The sequence below is a fragment of the Papio anubis genome, chromosome 3 (genome assembly GCF_008728515.1).
Source record: "Papio anubis isolate 15944 chromosome 3, Panubis1.0, whole genome shotgun sequence".
Taxonomy (NCBI): Eukaryota; Metazoa; Chordata; class Mammalia; order Primates; family Cercopithecidae; genus Papio; species Papio anubis.
In genome coordinates, this window is record NC_044978.1 from 182,883,656 (window position 1) to 182,903,086 (window position 19,431).

General features: G+C 46.5%; 1 protein-coding gene and 1 pseudogene across 2 annotated transcripts in view; both read left to right on the forward strand.

The window, feature by feature from the left end:
• POLN (DNA polymerase nu) overlaps positions 1 to 19,431 on the forward strand; it is a 168,719-nt gene that overhangs the window by 132,462 nt on the left and 16,826 nt on the right. For both annotated transcript variants that reach the window (XM_031664783.1, XM_031664784.1), the window contains one exon: positions 10,409 to 10,491. In XM_031664783.1, the coding sequence (XP_031520643.1) occupies positions 10,409 to 10,491 (83 nt within the window). The remainder of the gene's footprint in view (positions 1 to 10,408; positions 10,492 to 19,431) is intronic.
• LOC103882067 lies at positions 16,249 to 18,567 on the forward strand (annotated as a pseudogene).

Genomic DNA, 19,431 nt, shown 5'->3' on the forward strand with positions numbered 1-19,431 from the left:
ATTTCATTCACTAGCATTATAAGCATAGTAGGCCCATAGAGATCATTTTTGCTAGAAAAAAAAAGTACCTGAGTAAACTCTTCCTGAGTTTGCTCAGTAAGAGTGAAGTGAGCAGCACAGAACAGGTTTTCTTCTTCGAGGACATCTTAAGGCCAGAGACTAGGGAGTGACTGTCAAGTTCAGCAATATGGAGGGTGTTGGAGAGCTTGCCAAGACCATCAGTTTCTGTAGAGAGAATCCCATGGTCCATTTTATCATCACCATCATCATCATCATCATTATTTGTCTGGGGGAGTGGGCTCCTGGACAGACTTGTGTGGAATGTTTGGGGTAGGGAGTGATGGGTGGCGAGTCCTTAAGAGGATGCTTGACTATTCTGTGTACATGTGTTGGATTCATGTCCCCTCCCTGCTTTCAGCTCCCTGTCTCCGCCTTGCATTATACCAGGCACTCCCTATTCCGGAGCTCACATTCTTGGGTCTTCTGGGTGATGGCTCTTCTCACCACCAGCTCTTCACCAGCTTTCATAAATATATGGAGCTATCTTGCCTGGTGATAATCCCTCTCCTGATCTCTTTTTTCTTGTAGATTTATTCCTCTTAATTCCTTTGCATTATTTTAGTGGGATCTTGGTAGGGAGCAGAGAGAAACAGATGTGCCACCTTTAACTGGATGCCTGCCGAATGGTTTTCAGCAAGGAAGTTTTCAAATTGCATGGTGCTGAGCAGAGAATGGGTTGTAGGGGGAAAAAAGGCAGAGGAGACTATTGCTGCCATCCAGATGAGGGGCAGGGAACAATCAGTAGAGACGATAAAAAGGTCCAGACGCCAGCGATATTAGAAGGTGGAGGTGATGAGGTTTGGAGATGGACTGGACGTGGGAGTGCCAGTGGGGCAATTGAGGGCCAGCAGCAGGGGGGTGGTGTGTTTTCACAAGATGTGAGGGGAGGTCAGAACGAGAGTTAAGACGCCGACGTGTTGAACCTGGGACATCTCTGCTGCACCCACGTGGAGAGGCCAAATAGGTTGTTGAGACTGGAGCTCAGATGGGATAGTAGGGGGCAGATCTCAACAAAGGGTAGCTGGTGTGGTGATTGCCGTTGGGCTGCACATGACTGTATGCATGTGTGTGCCCCCAACCTGTGCACGCTTCTGAAGGGAGCCAGTCTGATTCCCTGCCACCCTGATAGGTATGCAGCACTTGGAGGGTGAATGACAGCAACAGCACACCTTTGCAGTAACTCACACTGAGGAGTGGACAGCTCTGATCTATGACCTGAGGCCACAGTCTATCCATGGGGCTGTTCCTCTTTCAGCCACAGATACAGCTGTCATGGCTCATGTGGTCTGACTGGGATAGCTTTTACTATAAGAGGGAGATGCCACTTGCAAATGAGGCTCTCTGCTGGGTGCAGACAGCATAGGCCCATGTTGCTCAGTCAAGTATCCCTCCAGAGAGTTTTAATTATTTGTTAAGAGCTCCAGGATTGTGTTTTCTGGGGGAGGTTTGGGTAAAAAGCTCAAGGACTGATCTTCCTTCCTGCTTTCCTACAAAATAAAAGTAATCAACCCTCATACATTGCCATTGGTAAATGGTGCAGCCACTGTGAAAACCAGTCTGGCAGTTCCTCAAAAAGTTAAACACAGAGTTACCATATGACCCAGCAATTCCACTCCTAATACATACCCAACAGAAATGGAAACATATGTCCACACAAAAACTCGTACATGACATTCGTAGTGGTATTAGTCATAATAGCCAAAAGGTGGAAACACCTAACTGTCTATCAGCAGAACAAGTAAGCAAGATATGGTCTATCCATACAGTGGATTGTTGTTCTGCCATAGACATTTAATCCATTTACCTTTAAGGTTAATGTTGATTTGTGAAGTTTTGTTCCTGTCATATTGCTAATTGTTTTCTGGTTTTATAAATTATTTCTTTCATTTTCTCTGTTTGTCATTGTGGTTTGGCGGAATTCTGTAGTGGTGCCATTTGATTACTTTCACTTCCTCCTTTCTGTGATTGCTTTACCAGTGAGTTTTATACTTTTGTATGTTTCCATGATGGTGAATGTTATCCTTTTGCTTCCAAGTTTAGGACTCCCTTGAGCATTTCTTGAAGGGCCGGTCTAGTGGTGACAAATACAGTCATCATTTACTTGTCTGGTAAAGACTTTATTTATCCTTCATTTATGAAGGTTGTGTTGCTGGATATAGAATTCTTGACTGACAGCATTTTTGTTTGTTTGCTTTTTCTTTCAGCACTTTGAATATGTCATTCCATTCTCTTCTGGCTTGTAAGGTTTCTGCTGAAAAGTCTGCTGTTTTATGGGGTTTCCTTTATAGATGACTAAACACTTCTCTCTTGCAGACTTTAGAATTTGCTCTTTATTTATTTTTTATTTTTATTTTATTTATTTATTTATTTTTGAGACGGAGTCTCGCTCTGTTGCCCAGGCTGGAGTGCAGTGACCTGATCTCTGCTCACTACAAGCTCTGCCTCCTGGGTTCATGCCATTATCTTGCCTCAACCTCCCGAGTAGCTGGGACTACAGGTGCCTGCCATCATGCCCGGCTAATTTTTTGTATTTTTTTAGTAGAAACGGGGTTTCACCGTGTTAGCCAGGATGGTCTCGATCTCCTGACCTCGTGATCCTCCCGCCTCAGCCTCCCAAAGTGCTAGGATTACAGGTGTGAGCCACCGCGCCCGGCCAGAATTTGCTCTTTAACTTTAATTTTAGACAGTTTGATTATAATGTGCTGTGGCAAAGTCCTTTTTGCCTTGTATTTTCCTGAGGATTGCTGAACCTCCTGGATTTGGATGTCAAAATCTCTTGCTAGACAGGAATTTTTCATATACTATTTTGTTAAATAGGTTTTCTAAGCCTTTTGATCTCTCTTCAACCTCAGGAATACCAATAATTTATAAATTTGGCTGTTTATATAGTCCCAAACATCTCAAAGACTTTGTTCATTCTTTTTATTCTTTTTTCTTTAATTTTGCCTACTGGATTCCAAAAGACCTGTCTTCAAGTTCTGAAATTTTTTCTTCTGCTTGGCCCAGTCTGTTGTTGAAGCTTTCAAATGTATCTTATATCCCCTTCAATGAATTTTTTAGTTCCAGAATGTCTGTTTAGTTGGTTTCGGGGGTTTTGTTTTTAGAGATATATATCTCTTTGGTAAGTTTCTCATTTGTGAATTAATTTTAATTCATCCTGAATTAATTTTCTGAGTTCTTTGTAATGATTTCCAGATTTCTCTTGCATCTCATTGAGCCTCTTTAAAAATCAGTATTTTGAATTATTTATCTGGGATATTGAGGATTTCTTTTTTGGTTAAGATCTATTGCTGGAGAATTATTGTGTTCCTTTGAGAGTGTCATATTACCTTGCTTTTTCATATTTCCTGTGTCCTTACATTGATTTCTGCACATCTGGTGTAACAGTTGCTGCTTCTTATTTTTTAATTTACTTTCATTTGGGTGTGGGGGTTCCTGAAGATGTGACTCTCTGTTGGTTGGATAGGACCCTTTGGCTTTGTTTCTGATTGCATGCAGTAGTGAAGACTCTGTATGATTTCTTTGGCTGTGAATAGCATTAGTGGTATCTGTGGTTTCTTTGGGATGTTAGGGTGTAGGTATTGGTGGAGGCTGTGGTAAAGTTTTGCAGGGACTAAAATGCCGGATGGGCCTCTCTTCAGGTTTCAGCCACTCTCTCTTAGTGGGCTAAGCATGACTGTCCCTGTGCCCTGGGACAGCATATGCTGGCACCTGTATTGGCGGTTCCAGGCAGACCACTTCTTGGGCCTCTAGTTGGCTTTCTCAGATGCCATTTGTACTAGTGATGTCCTGGTTCGGTGAGTGGGCTCTTGAGCTCCTCGGCTGCCAGGATGGTTTGAGTGATGGTAGTACCAGTGGTTGTGAGATACTCTTTTGGGTCCCACGTGTTGTGCATTTGTGTTGGCAGTGGTTGCAATGGGCTGTGCAAGCCGGCCCCCAGGCCAGCAGGCAGCACTTGCAGGTAGGAGCCAGCTGAGATGGTAGTGGTATGGTGTTTATGCCTGACCTCTGCCCCCCTGGAAAAGTGCTTGAGTGTCCCAGGTGCTGAATTGGGTTGTGGAACCCCCAGGACCCTGGATCCTGCACTCTGTTGGGGATAAAGGCAGGCATAGCCGGACCAGGTGAACTTGTGCTGGACCCCGAGTGGTAAGTGCCCCCCAGTGGAAAGTTCATGCACCTGCGTTGGCGAAGGGCTAGGGATGGCATGGCAATCCCCAGGCCCCTGGTGAAATGTTTGAGTGAAGGGCAACAGCCACTATGCTGAGGTCCTGCGAGTGAAGGCCTGTTCCGGTGATCACAGCCTTGGCTGGAGAGTGGGGAACTTGTGTCCCTCTCACACCCCAGTCCAATCCAGGCATCCTCCCCCATCCCAGCTGTCACAGCTGACTCACTTTTCAGTCAGACCTGGCAACTCACACCTAACCCACAACTCAGCCCTGGGCCATAAGAGCCCCTATCCAGCTCAAGACCAAGCCTCCACAGCTACTCTCGTCCTGCTCAATTCCCAGGGAAAGTGCCTACTTTCAACTCTGGTGACTGCAGCCCATGCCATGCTTGCTTTCCAATTCTAGTTGTGGGAGCTCACACTTTGCTCACATCCTTGTTCCACAAGCAGCAGCCCAAGTTTTCCTGATGCCTAGGCCTAATCCATTGTTTCATGGCACCACACAGTCTGTTAGAAGCTAGGACCAACAATGGCATCATACTCTAGCTACTTAGGTCTTAGGAAGGATGTGGGACCCAGGGCGTGTTCCCTCCCTGGAGCAGGGCTGGGGAGGGTTAAGGTGCTCTCCTATGGCCTGGATTATATGATCTCCCAGTGGGAAAGTGGACCACAGAAAGATATCACCCCCTCCAGTATTGGGGAGTCACTCTGGTTCCCAGCCTGTCCCGGCCAGGCAGGCTGTCTGTTTTCCTTCTTCCTAGATTGTGGAGTTTTCTTTTGCTTTTCTGTTGAACTGCTGTGTTCTGTCTTGGATAATGTATTCAAAGTGTGATTGTCTACATAGCATTTTTGTTCTTCTAAGTGGATGAGGCATGCTTGAAATGCATCTAATCAGCTGTCTTGAAAAAAAAGATATTTCTTAGTATGATTTGTATTGTTTGTGTTTCTTTTCAACACACTCCTATTTATGAGACTTATGTATTCTCCTTTGTTTTCTTTAGCCTTATTTAAGTTTTGATTTTTTTTTCATGTTTAGGCATTTACTCAGTCTGGACCCCATTTTTGTGATTTGTGTGGCAACAAAGATCTAATTTGATTTTTTCCACCATGGCGAGCCAGTTGTCCCAGGTCAATGCATGAGGCCACATCCAGTGTTTCACCTCTGCAACACACCAAGGCCCATGAGCCCCAGCACCGCCACTGGGCTCTCTGTTCTTCTCTGTATATGTATTTCAACATCATCCTTTCATGATTGTTTTTACTTTAATGAGCTTCTAATTTATTTTTGTGTATGATAGGAAGTAGGCATTTAACTTCATAGTTTCCCAAATAATGAGTCAGTTCCAACCCAGTGTAGATTTAAAATGCCAAATCATTGACTATGTTTTAAAATATACTACAGCCTGTTTGGGGCTTTTTCTTTGCTTCCCCCGATTTATCTATTTTTACTCCTGCATCAGTATTGAGCTTTGTGTACCTTTCCCCGTTCTTCCTCATTACTCGCCCTTTTTAGCTTTGGCCTGACTGTTCCCATTTGTTTTGTTTTTCAGATGAAATTTAGAATTGCTTTCTTAAGTTTTCACCCCTCAATCCTCCCGATACCTTAATTGAAAGTGTGCTAAGGTAAAACTGGATGTGGCAAAGTTGATGTCTTTTCACTGTTGTAGTGTCCTGTCCAGGAGCACAGCACATCTTCCACTGTGTCCTTTAATGGCCCTTCCTTGTTGAAAGTCTGGTGCATTTCTTCTTAAACTTATTGTCAGGTATGTTGAGGTTTTTATTGCTATTGTGAGTGTGGTCATTTTATTATAGTTTCTGTTTATTACTAGTAGGAAAGCTATTGACTCTCCTGTATTTACTGTGGAATTTTTTATGGGTAATTTTTTCTTTATAGTTTTCATTGTTTAGAAAAAATTTAAATACCAGCTATCAAAATAACAAAAACCAAATTTCCGTAAGCCCACTAGACTTACTTGTAGGCTTTCCCCCACATATTTATCTGCAATTTTATGACTTAAAATCGAGTCATAGTATATAAATGATTTGCAACCTAGCATAATTTTTGGATCTCTCTCTCTCTCTCTTTTTTTTTTTTTTTTTTTGAGACAGAGTCTCACTCATCACAATCTCAGCTCACTGTAGCCTCAGCCTTCTGGGCTCTAGTGATCCTCCTGCTTCAGCCCCCCACATAGCTGGGACTACAGGTGTACATCACCACACCTGGCTAATTTTTTTGTATTTTTAGTAGAGACAAAGTTTCATCATGTTGCCCAGGTTGGTCTTGAACTGGATCACTTTTTTAAATACACTTTTTATTTTAGAACAGTTTTAAATTGACATAAAAATGGCAAGGATGGTACGAAGAGTTCTCATACATCCCACCCCTGCTTCCCTGGTATGAATGTTTTCCATTAATATGGTACATGTGTCACAATGAATGAACCCAATACTGGTGTGTTATCATAAACTAAAGTCCACACATGACTTGAATTTCCTCAGTCTTTCCCTGCTGTCCCCTTTCTGCTCCAGGACCCCCTCCATGACACCACACTGAATTTAGTCACAGTCTCCGTAGGCTCCTTTTGATGGTGACACTTTCTTGGACTTGCCCTGTTTTCAATGACCCTGACAGTTTTGAGGAGGACTGGTCAGGTATTTTGTAGAATGTCCCTCAGTTGGTGTTAGTCCGATGTTTTTCTCATGACTAGACTGGGATTTGGGGTTTGAGGGAGGAGGAGCACAGAGGTGCAGGGCCATTCCCATCACACTGAATCAGGGACGCGCACTGTCAACAGGACTTACCCCTGCTGATGCTGACCTGGGTCATCTGGCTGATGGCGTGTTTGTCAGGTTTCTCTACTATAAAGATACTCTCTTCTACTCTGATTCCACATGGTGCCCTTTGAGAGCAAGTCACTAAGCACAGCCTCTAATTCAGGAGTTGGGGGTTATGCTTTGTCTTCTTAAGGACAGGGTATCTATATACATTATTTGGATTTCTTCTGTATGGGAGATCTGTGTTCTCCCCCATTTATTTATTTAATCCTTTGAATCCAAATTCGTATGGATTCATAAATATTTATTTTTTACTTTGGGCTATAATCCAATTTTTTTTTTGTTTTCTTGCTTAAATTGTTCCAGCTTTGGCCATTGGGACCTCTTCCAGTTGGCTCCTGTGTCCCTTTGACTTAACCTCTTTAGTGTGTGTGTGTGTGTGTGTGTGCACGCGCGCGCGCATGTGCACACACATTTATCACTTCCTTACTTACCGGCACTAGAAGATATTCCAGGCTCATCTTGTATGTTTCCTGCTCCAGTCCTGGAATCAGCCATTTCTCCAAGGGAGCCCCATGTTTCATTGGAGAGTGGTGTTAAAGGCCAAGCTCTGGTGCTAGGTGCTCTTTGCTACTGAGCAGGTTGCTTCTAGGCCCTCTCAGCTGACAGAACAGGAAGTTACACATGCATGCCAACCTTGTATATACACACATCTTTAAATATTTCTCTGTGTAACCAGGTGCATTGACATGGAGCTTATCATGAGTTCATACTGGTGTCTCCGGTGATAACCCATTACCCATGGATCATTCTAGCTCCTTCCCTTGCTTATGTACCTGGCATCAATCTAAACTTACCAAGACCTCTATGATACATTTTCATTTGGTTAAATTTAAATATGTTTTATAAAATAATCTACAAAAATGTCATGTAGTTGTTTATTCATTTAAACAGGGTCTTACTCTGTCACCCAGGCTGAAGTGCAATGGCACACTCATGGTTCACTGCAGCCTCAACCTCCCAGGCTCAAGCAGTCCTCCCACCTCAGCTTCCCAAGTAGCTGGGACCACAGGGGCATACCATCATGCCCAGCTAATTTTTTAATTTTCATTTTTGTAGAGACGGGGTCTTGCTATGTTGCCCAGGCTGGTTTCGAACTCCTGGCCTCAAATGATCCTTCCACCTCAGCCCCCTAAAGTGCTGAGATTACAGTCATGAGCCACTGCACTCAGCCCATTTTGGCTTTTTGCTTCTTATCTAAATATAGCTATTAACAATGCCAAGTTTAAGGGCAGCTAAATGAGGTGGCAAAATAGCTTAACACAGCAGAAAAAGGGGGAAAACTGGAAATGCATTGGTACTTAGAAATTAGGTGGCAAAAAATCAGTGAAGTCTGGGATGTCAGCAAGAATGGTGGGGTACACAGCCCCATGGGCCCGTCCCCCAAAGAAACATTGAAAAATCTAACAAAACTGTCTCAACCAACTTCATCAAAACTTTGAAAAATAGGCGAAGGTTTACAGCAACCAAGCAAATGCTGAATCAAGAAAAAGGCAAGCGGAGTGTGGTGACTCATGCTTGTAATCCCAGCACTTTGAGAGGCTGAAGCAGAAGGATCGCTTGAGACCAGGAGTTCGAGACCAGTGGGGAACAAGCAAGACCCTACCTCTAAAAAAAGAAAAATAAGAAAAAACTTAAAAATGATAGGGGAGCTGGGTGCAGTGGCTCACGCCTGTAATCCCAGCACTTTGGGAGGCCAAGGCAGGCTGATCACAAGGTCAGGAGTTTGAGACCAGCCTGGCCAACATGATAAAACCCCGTCTCTACTAAAAATACAAAAATTAGCTGGGCATAGTGGCAGGTGCCTGTAATCCCAGCTACTCAGGATGCTGAGGCAGGAGAATCACTTGAACCCAAGAGACGGAGGTTGCAGTGAGTTGAGATCATGCCACTGCCCTCCAGCCTGGGTGACAGAGTAAGACTCTGTCTCAAAAAAAAATAAAAAATGGTAGGAGAGCCTTGTGATGACTCTATTTACCCTCCTCCTACCCCCCAATCTTGAAGGCAGCAGCATATTCCGAGCGTGGGACCGGGTCTCTGCTTCTGGAGGCAGAGCACACCTTACTCGAAAAGAAGTGGGTATTCTCACCAGTCTGGTGGCTGCCTGAAGGGCTGACACAGGCACTTGTCATTGTTTCACCTAACTCAGAACCCACTTGCTGCAGAAGAGTGGCAGGCATTGCTTGGAAACATTGTAAGGCAAGTAACTTGCAGCTTCCTGAAGCTAAAAATTATAGTTGAGGCAAACAATGAAGCACTGAAAGCTCTGGAAGAAAAACTGAGGAGAGAGATGCTTTTGGAAATTAGAGCACTCAAAAGTACCTGTGGATACCAGGAAATGTAGAAAGCCCCATACGTGCGCAGGGAGCTTGCATGCTCAGAAAAGAGCTAAGAAGACCTGAGTTTCACCTGGGGCTGGTCTCTATGCTCAGTGCAAGTAGGAAGTGAAGGCTAAGGTAGAGCTGTGAACAACCTGGCTAAGCAATGAAGGAGACCCCAGCACAAAGTCATTCACAAAACAGATTGGGAGAAGTTTCTGTTACTTTTTCTGTCTCTCTCTGTCTCTGTTTCTCTCTCTCTCTCTCTCTCTCTCTCTCTCTCTCTCGGCTTCTGAATCTGAGATGCCCACTCCATCAGGGAGGCCTGGTGTAGATGATAAGGATGTTTACAAAAGCAGCAGGCAGGAGGCGGCACCCAGGGCACCTGGCAGGCTGCCTATCCTTTGGGGATGCTCTCAGAGGAGGAGGGACTCTTGGTGGTGCTGGGAGTGCCCTGGAGCTCCTGTACTACTCAGATGTCTCAGCTTTAATCTCTGGGGATTGCTGTGGTTCAGATGCCGGTCAAATGCTGAGTTGATCCTTATTCTATCTGAATGCTGTAGCCCCAGGGTGGGGCTCACCCCCATGGCCTCTGTCTGTGGGAGGCCAGGACAGAGTTGCTCATCCAGTCAAGCAGTGGGACTAGATAGGCCTAGAAACCAGCTCCCCCACTGCAGCAGACACAGACGTGGCCCAGGCCCAGGCACCCCAACATGGGGAATGGGCTTTCCTGAAGTTGGGTGGGCATGCCTTTGGTGAAAGCAGTTTTGGGTTTTGATTTGTGGACACCTGGGAATGTGGGGTGGTGCTTGGCTGGCAGCAGCTGCTGCAGTGTTGCTAAAGGCATCTGCCTGGGGCCCTTGCCAAGCTGACACCACAGGTATGGAATGTCTCCCGTGCCGGTGTGCCAGCCACTGTGAAACTGTGAAGAATTTCCAGAGGAAGCGCAGTGGTGGGGCGTGTGGTTAGACTGTCTGCCCTGCACTGATAATGCCTCCTGTGCCTGAACACACATGTTCTCTCCATGCAGGAAGGACGTGCCCATGGAACACGTGACACACGCAGACAGAGAGCAAACCAAGAGGGTGGTATACGCGGTGGTCTATGGAGCAGGTAGGCTGCAGGCTGGGAGCTGGGGTCTCGGGGTCACCTGTAAGCTGGCAGCTGTGTGCCTGTGTTTAAATGTGGCTGTGCCTCAGAAATAATCTGTGAATCCCTGGGTGTTGTTTATGCTCTGATGACACCTGCAGCCACCAGACACTGGCCAGACCACCCCACACGTTGACCTGCTCAGAGTCACATCCAGTCTCTCAGAGGGAGGCCACAGAGGTGGGCAGGTCAAGTGTGACCAAACCATTGGCTCCACCCCTACACCATACTACTGTGCTAGGCACCACTGCTGTGCTTGGAGACCTTCGAGGAGACCCTTGTCCACACACATGCCAAGACGTTATAAAGTTAGACAGCCTCAAGGTATGCAGTGCTTGGACTCATTGCCACATCTCAGCATGCACCCCATCTCCCTAGGGCAGAGCTCACCCAGCTGGGCCACACAGCCAAAGGACCCCACAGAAGGCAGAATCAGGCCTTGGGCCGGGAGCAGGACAGTGGGGATCCAATCTCAGGGGTAGCAGATAGGAGAAAGCAGGGCTAGGCCAGGAAGGACTGGAGGCCAGAGGTTTGGGCTGCCTGGGGCCTCTTCTGCAAGCCTCTTCTTCCCCTTCCCTTTTCGCTTCTCTTCCTGCTTCTGCTCCTCTCCCTCCTTCCCCCTACCCCCCAGCCCCAGCGCCCATGTCAAAGCAGGCCTTCTACTCTCTTCCATTCGCCCTTCTTCTACTCTCCCTTGGACTCCCTGACATGGGTTGTCTGGGGTTTTTTAATTCTTTTCTGGCCCTGGGTCATGCTGAATCAGTGTGGCCTAATTTCCCCAGCCCGCCAGCTCCTTCTTAAGCCTGTTCAGACCTCCTTTTCCCTGTGATCAGTTCTTTGAGCAGCAGGGCTTGTGCAAAGACCCTGAAAAGAAGATTCACCATCCTGCCATGGAAACCCTTTGTTTATTCACAGAAAAGCAGCAAAACCAAACAAGCTTCAGTGGACGAATAATGGGACAAGCACATAGTACATTGTCCCTAAGAGCTGCCCTACAGTCTCCATTGAGACTGTGGTGCTGTTGAACAAGAGTCCAAAGTGCCCCACCCTGAAACTGTGGATGGCTGGCTTGTCTAGAACCACAGCCAGTCAGCCAGGCTGGCTCCAACCTCAGAGCTTTGCACTGCTCTTCCCTCTACTGGAACGCCTGCCCCTGCACCACCAGGGCCCATCCCTCACTTCTGCAGACCTGCGCTCAACTCTCCCCTGTGCAGCCTTCCTCAACCACAGTATTTGTTACCCATTTCTGGGTAACAAATTGCCAAAAACATAGTAACTTAAGATAATACACACTATCCCACAGTTTCTTTGGGTGTGGGCATGCCATAACTGGGTCCCCTGCAGGGCTGCAGTCAAGGTGTTGGCTGGGGCTGTGGTCGCATCTGTGGCTGGGGAGGGATCCACTTTGTTGGCTTCTGGTTTTTTTTGGTTTTTGTTTTTTTGTTTTTTTGTGTTTTTTGGAGACAGTCTTGCTCTGTTCCCCAGGCTGGAATGCAGTGGCACAATCTCGGCTCACTGCAACCTCCAACTCCTGGGCTCAAGCCTCCTGCCTCAGCCTCCTGAGTAGCTGGGATCACAGGCACCTGCCACCACACTCGGCTAATTTTTCGTATTTTTAGGAGAAATGGGCTTTCACCATGTTGGCCAGGCTGGTCTTGAACTCCTGACCTCAAGTGATCTGCTCGCCTTGGCCTCCCAAAGTGCTGGGATTACAGGCGTGAGCCACCGCACCTGGCTGGCCTATTTCTTGCTGGCTGTCAGCCGGAGGTGGTCTCAGCTCCTTGCCACATGGGCCTCACGCCTTGGGCAGAGCCTACATCTTGGCAGCTCTGCTCTTCAAACCAGCGAGGGAGCAAGATACGCCAGCTCTGCACCCACTTGCCTGTTCATGGTCTCATGCACCAGCTCGAACATGGGCACCTCAAAGAAAGGAGCTCATCAGTTTAGTTCACTGCCTGGCACAGAGAAGACACAGGAACAAATTAGTGGACTTGGTAGTCTTATTTCCACTTTTGAAAACATTCTGATTGTGTACATGGTTTTTGGAAAATAGACTAAGAAACTTTTTTTAAAGAACTAGATTCTGTGAGTGACAGTAATGTGACATTGGATTGATTCTCCTCAAAGTTGCTTGGTCCACTTCCTCCTCTCAGCCTCTTCTGTGCTGTACCCCTGAACCTCCCTGGGGCCTCTGTCTTGTGGGGAAGGCATCACTCTGCCAAATTATATGAGAGTTTGTTGCCTTGCATCCTGCTCCAGCATCTTGTGTTGCAAACATAACATTTGCTTCTGCTCTGCGGGCAAGACATCGCCTCCCCAATCCTGGGCCAGGCAGCCTGGACTTGATCCCCAACCCTGTCACCTCCTGACTGTGTGGCCTTGTACAAGGCCCTCCGCCTCCCTGTGCCATCTCCTCCTGGGAAAATGTTTTCATAGGGTGGACGGGGCCATACCTGGCACAGTCAGCTCTCATCTGTGTCATCTGCCATTATGTCTGACTCCTACTTCACTTCTGTGCCATGTCAATAAATGCCTCCAAGTGACTGAGCAGCTTCTGTAGGTCTCCTGTGGCAGCCCCGGCCTTGTCCCCAGCTGGGGCAGCCACCCCAAATCCAGCTAGGAGGGAGGAACACAGAATGAGAGTGCGAGCACCTGCCGTGGGGCAGCTGTGCTCCGGCAGGACGGCTGCCCTGACCTCCTCAGAAAAAGGTGGTCTTCTCTGCCACCCATTTAGCTCCTTCTGGAGTATTCACTTTCTTTTTCTTTTTTTTTTTTTTTTTCCTGGAGAGGAAAAGAGCTGCATTTTGTAAATAAGTACTGAGTCATTAACCATAATGTCGAAAAGGGTAATTTGGCTGCTTTTAGCTGTGACAGTGACACGGGTTCCCACCCTGAGCCTCCGGCTCTGCTGCTCCCATTGTTCTGGTCTGGCTTGACAGCTGGAATTACTGTGTATCCACTGCTGTGGGCTTAGGCTGCATCTCTGTTCTCCTCGTGTTTGAAACTTTGTCACATGAGCTGGGACTGAGGAAGCCCGTGAACTTGCTAGGCCTCCCGGGCCGCTGGGTACCCTTTGGAAATTCCACAGAGGAGCTTTGCACCTACCGGCTTGCAGCGGATTGCAGTGACGTGTTTTCACATAACGTACCTCTAAACGGCCCACAAATGCTGGGGGCGTGGGGCAAGGCACGGTTCCTACACATTCTTGAGAAATCGGCGACATGACTATTGTGAAAACTGTAAAGAAGATAGCAGAGGAAGCGGCAGGACTGTGTGAGAGGCAGGGGAGATGCCCCAGAGGGTGCAGGGTCTGTATGCTCAGCCCCCGCAGCCACTGTGGAGGAGCTGGCAGGGAACACACGGAGTAACAGAGCAGCCACTGTCCGGGAGCCTTGACCCCAGAGGCTGGCTCACAGTCTCACTGCTCCTCTATCAGTCAACTGAATTCAAATGTCCATCCCCAGCCTGACGGCCCTGCTCATGGCCACTGCTGAGCCCAGCAGGAACCTGCCTTCTCCTGGAAGCAGCTCCTGACTCCTCGGATCTTGCTCTGAGCCCCTGTTGCTCCTAGAGTCTAACCCTTGAGTCTTCTCAGATGACTCCATGACTCTGAAGCTTGCCTCCACATCCAGTCATCATGTGACCCACAGGCCTGTGCTGAGGGCACGCCCCCTGGCTCAGTGCCTGCTCCCGAGGGGCTCGCACCTATCAGAGGAGACACAGGAGCAGGCCTGGGCACATAGCACTGTGCCATCAGTGCATCTGCAGGAGTCCCTGGTACCAAGGGAGCCAGGGGAGGGACCCAGCCCAAGGAGAGTTGGGAGAGTCCAGGAGCTGGCCCAGAGCAGCAACACCCGAGCTGAGTTTTGAAAGTAGCATAGGATTTACTGTCAGGTCTGTTCCAGCTAGACCAGCCCACGTTCCCAAAGGCACTTGCTCATCCCTAGAGACATAAACAGGAGTGAAAGCCTGTTAGCAATATGTGTGGAGCAGAAGAGCACTGGAGGAAAGGGAGTGAAGATTGTCCCTGCTAAACGTCAAATTGTAGCACACACATACATAGACTCACATGTGTACCCACCAGATAGGATTAGCTGTCTGTGGGAAGAGTCAAATTGTGTGTTCACGTAGGATTTCAGAGGTAGGGAGGACTTAGTGCCCCTAGTATGCAGATCTCTCAGGGCCTGTGTGTGAAACAGGATCAACGGAATCACAGTGTGGGGACAAGTTCTATGAAAAGAAGGAGCAGTCCACAGGAAGCGTGGGACAGAGAAGTCCCCACAGAGCCAAAAGCCGTCCTGCTTGGGGAAGGGACAGTGACCTTTGAGTGTGACAGCCCCACTGCTAAGGGTGTCCAAGGAGTGAGGAGCAAGGATCCAGGGCCTGGAAGTCCTCCCGGACCCTCAGGCTCCATCTCAGTCTCTCATCCCTGCTGCTTGTGGAGCCACCACACTGTCCGCTCTCTTGTGGATGGACTTTCTTCATGCATGGGGACTGAGGCCACCCGCTGCCCTTCAGAGATCCCGACAGCTCCACAGAAGAAAGGAAAGGGATTCTCCCTTGGCCATAAGTATTTAGAAAGCAAGGCATGACTTCTGGTGATGGCCAAGTCGCTCCCATTGGAGCAGCCCTCCTGCAGGGACCAACTTTAAACTGTGGAAAATGTGTAAAAAGACAGCTACCCAGAGGCACTGGGAAGTGACCAGAGCAACAGCAATTGGAGGTCAGCTGACACCTGGAAGAAAGGAGTGGCACTGGCGAATTTCTCATTCTATAGCCCCTTACCTGAAGGCAAACCTCAGTTAATGCTGTGGGGACAGAAACTCTGCTAGGAACATACAATCCTACTAGCTTGAAGAACTGGAGGACAGAGTTCTGGACAACCAGAGGATCTGGAAAGTGAAGGGAGAAATTCTAGAAAGAAGAGAGCCAGGAAATGAGGCCAAATTCCAGGTACGAACTCTACTCAGATCCTTGGCTGACTCCTAACTATGCATGAATGGGACAGACTTCAAACAATCCAGAAGCCAAGGCAAAAAGGACTGACCTGAGATTTCAGCGTTTTCCCACTGCAGGGAGACAGAGTTTGATTTTAGCCAAACTAAGTGCCCCTTTAAAAAAAATTAGTACTCCTGGCCAGGTGCGATGGCTCAAGCCTGTAATCCCAGCACTTTGGGAGGCCGAGACGGGCAGATTACGAGGTCAGGAGATCGAGACCATCCTGGCTAACATGGTGAAACCCTGTCTCTACTAAAAAAATACAAAAAAACTAGCCGGGCGTGGTGGCGGGCGCCTGTAGTCCCAGCTACTCAGGAGGCTGAGGCAGGAGAATGGCCTAAACCCGGGAGGCGGAGCTTGCAGTGAGCTGAGATCCGGCCACTGCACTCCAGCCTGGGCGACAGAGCGAGACTACGTCTTAAAAAAAAAAATTAGTGGCCGGGCGCGGTGGCTCAAGCCTGTAATCCCAGCACTTTGGGAGGCCGAGACGGGCGGATCACGAGTTCAGGAGATCGAGACCATCCTGGCTAACACGGTGAAACCCCGTCTCTACTAAAATACAAAAAAAATTAGCCGGGTGAGGTGGCGGGCGCCTGTACTCCCAGCTACTCGGGAGGCTGAGGCAGGAGAATGGCGTGAACCCGGGAGGCGGGGCTTGCAGTGAGCTGAGATCCGGCCACTGCACTCCAGCCTGGGCAACAGAGCCAGACTCCGTCTCAAAAAAAAAAAAAATTAGTACTCCTGAGTTGGCACAGTATCTAAGCGGAGTGTTTTGGAAGGAGTTAAGGGGCTGTGGCAAACACCCTCTCCACTGTCATGGCCTGGCATCGGAATGTTCAAGGCTTTGACTATGATGAAGATTTTGAAGTTGATGATCTCTATGGCCAGTCTGTAGAGGATGATTATTGTATTTCACCACAACAGCTGCTCAGTTTATTTATTCACGGGGTGACAAACCTTCCGTTGAGCCTGTAGAAGAATATGATCATGAAGATCTGAAAGAATCTTCCAATTCTGTTTCGAACCACCAGCTCAGTGGATTTGATCAAGCTCATCTTTATTCATTCCTTGATCAAATGAGAGAAGGTACTTGGAGATGCTGTGCCAGATGAAATATTAATTGAAGCAGTTCTGAAGAACAAGTTTGATGTGCAGAAGCCTTTGTCAGGGGTTCTGGATTAGCATGCAGAATTTGAAGGATGAGAATGAGGGAACAGTATCTACAGGAAAGACAACAAAAGGTAAGGAGTCTTATTTTCCTCTTCTGAAGTTTCAGCTAATAATGTTCAAAGTTCTTATCCTCAGTCAGCAAATCATTTGGATTATTGTAGCAAACCCTTTGATTTTTCTACCTCAGTAGGAAAATACGGATTATCTCATAATTCTTCAGTTCCAAGTCACTGTTTACTCCATAGGAAAAAGAAACTTGACAGACTTAAAAGGGAGAAGAAACTGGAATTATGTAAGTTAACAAGAGAACTTTCACTAGCTGACCTAATTCATGATATGTCAAGAGATTCCTGTGACAGTCAGCCATCAGTCAGATTATCATCTACAGACAGTCTGGAAAGTCTACTTTCAAAGAACCTAGATGCTGATCTGTTGAGACCTCATGCATCCGAATGTGTTTCCAAAGATGATTCTGCATTCAAAGAAATGCCAGATTTAAAGGCCATAATGATAAAGAGCACAACACCGAGTAATTCTTTATATATTCAAAATAATTCACTATCTGATTTTCAAAACATTCCAGTACAGGGCAGTTTAGGAAGTTCAAATAATCCTTTGTGCTTAAGTAGCTCATTGGAAAATATGACTGTTGATAATTTAAATGCTAGTAAAGAAACTGAAGTTGGAAGTGTTTCTTTAGTTGAACAAAGTGCCAAGAATTACATTTTTAAAAATGATAATTTGCAGTTTTCTCAGTGTGAAAGTCCATTCCTCACTGAACTGTTTCGGGAACACAAAGAAACCAATATAAGCCAGTGCTTTACTTTGTCTGACCTTTGTAACCAGTCATCTGCCAGTTTCACAGATCTAAGTTTGGGATCCTTTCCCCTGTCACAATTAGCAAATCGCTGTCAGTCTTCACCCGGAATATCAGAATTAACAGGATCTCTGTTGTCACTGGCATTTCCTAAAGCTTCTTACAAGAGACCTTGAGAATTTGTCACTTTCTGAATTGATTGCAGAAACGATTGATGTATACAACTCTCAGATTAAGAAAGAGTCCTTTGAGGTCAGTTTATCTGAAGAGAGGTCTCCTGGAATAGATTCAAATATTGATCTCAGTGTCCTTATAAAAAACCCAGATTTTGTTTCAAAGCGTATAGTAGACCAATCCATTGCTCCATCATCACGAACTGAAGTTCTAAGTTCAAAGCTACTGAAGAATTCCAATTTTGCTAAGGATAATAAAAAAAACAATAAAGGCTCTCTGACTAGGAAACCACCTTTTTCTCTGTCTTAGACCAAGGCCCTTGCTGCTAGACCTTCAGCTTTTCCCTCAACACTGTGTCTTTGTCACCCACTGAAAAGCTGCAAGTGACGCACCTTGACTTCTGTAAGACTTTTCTTTTCTTTTTTTTTTTTTTTTTTAGACGGAGACTCGCTCTGTCGCCCCGGCTGGAGTACAGTGGCCGGATCTCAATTCACTGCAAGCTCCGCCTCCCGGGTTTACGCTGCCTCAGCCTCCGGAGGAGCTGGGACTACAGGCGCCCGCCTAATTTTTTATATTTTTTTAGTAGAGACGGGGTTTCACCGTGTTAGCCAGGATGGTCTCGATCTCCTGACCTCGTGATCCGCCAGTCTCGGCCTCCCAAAGTGCTGGGATTACAGGCTTGAGCCACCGCGCCCGGCCAAGACTTTTCTTTATGGTAGACAAGTTCAAGATGTAAAGGACAAAGAAATAAGTCCTCTTGTAGCGATAACACCATTGACTTCAAATCAGCATCACCTGATGACATTGTAAAAGCTAATCAAAAAAAGCATTTACTAGAGAATAGTAACAAAAGGAAAACTTGATTGCTGTTGTAGAGCTTTTTATTTTTTTTTTATTTTTTTTTTATTTTTTTTTTATTTTTTTTTTTTTATTTTTTTTGAGACGGAGTCTCGCGCTGTCGCCCAGGCTGGAGTGCAGTGGCCAGATCTCAGCTCACTGCAAGCTCCGCCTCCCGCGTTCACGCCATTCTCCGGCCTCAGCCTCCCGAGTAGCTGGGACTACAGGCGCTGCCACCTCGCCCGGCTATTTTTTTGTATTTCTTAGTAGAGACGGGGTTTCACCGTGTTAGCCAGGATGGTCTCGATCTCCTGACCTCGTGATCCGCCCATCTCGGCCTCCCAAAGTGCTGGGATTACAGGCTTGAGCCACCGCACCCGGCCGAGCTTTTTATTTTTAATTAAAGTCTTCAGAGAATCACTTTATATGATGGGATTCAAATTGTGATTTTCACCAGAGTTGTTGTAGTTCAGTTGATTAGTTGATACATATTTTTGCACTGAATTTTTTTTAACTATGTCTTCTTTCGGTGATAACTGACTTTATTTAAGCTGGCAACCTATACTGAGTAAGTATATGTTTACAAAGTGGATATGGAAACTTGATGTTGTGAAATCAGACCTCAGATATTTTTGTTTGAAGCATTCCACTTCCTATGTTTTTTATGATGAAATATTTTTTTCTATGAAATATTTTTGTGCTTTGTTCATCAATGAAAATGCCAGGACTTGGAATTATAATCGTTTAGTGTGAAGATTATTCTTATGTGGCACAGCATAGTTGAGACATTATATTTTAAAATATGGTATAATTCCTAGTTTCATTATTTTTGTGTAGATAAATACTAAAATTTTTCTATTAGAAAATCTTAAAATTCCTGACTTTTGAGAGTACTGTGAAGATTGTTG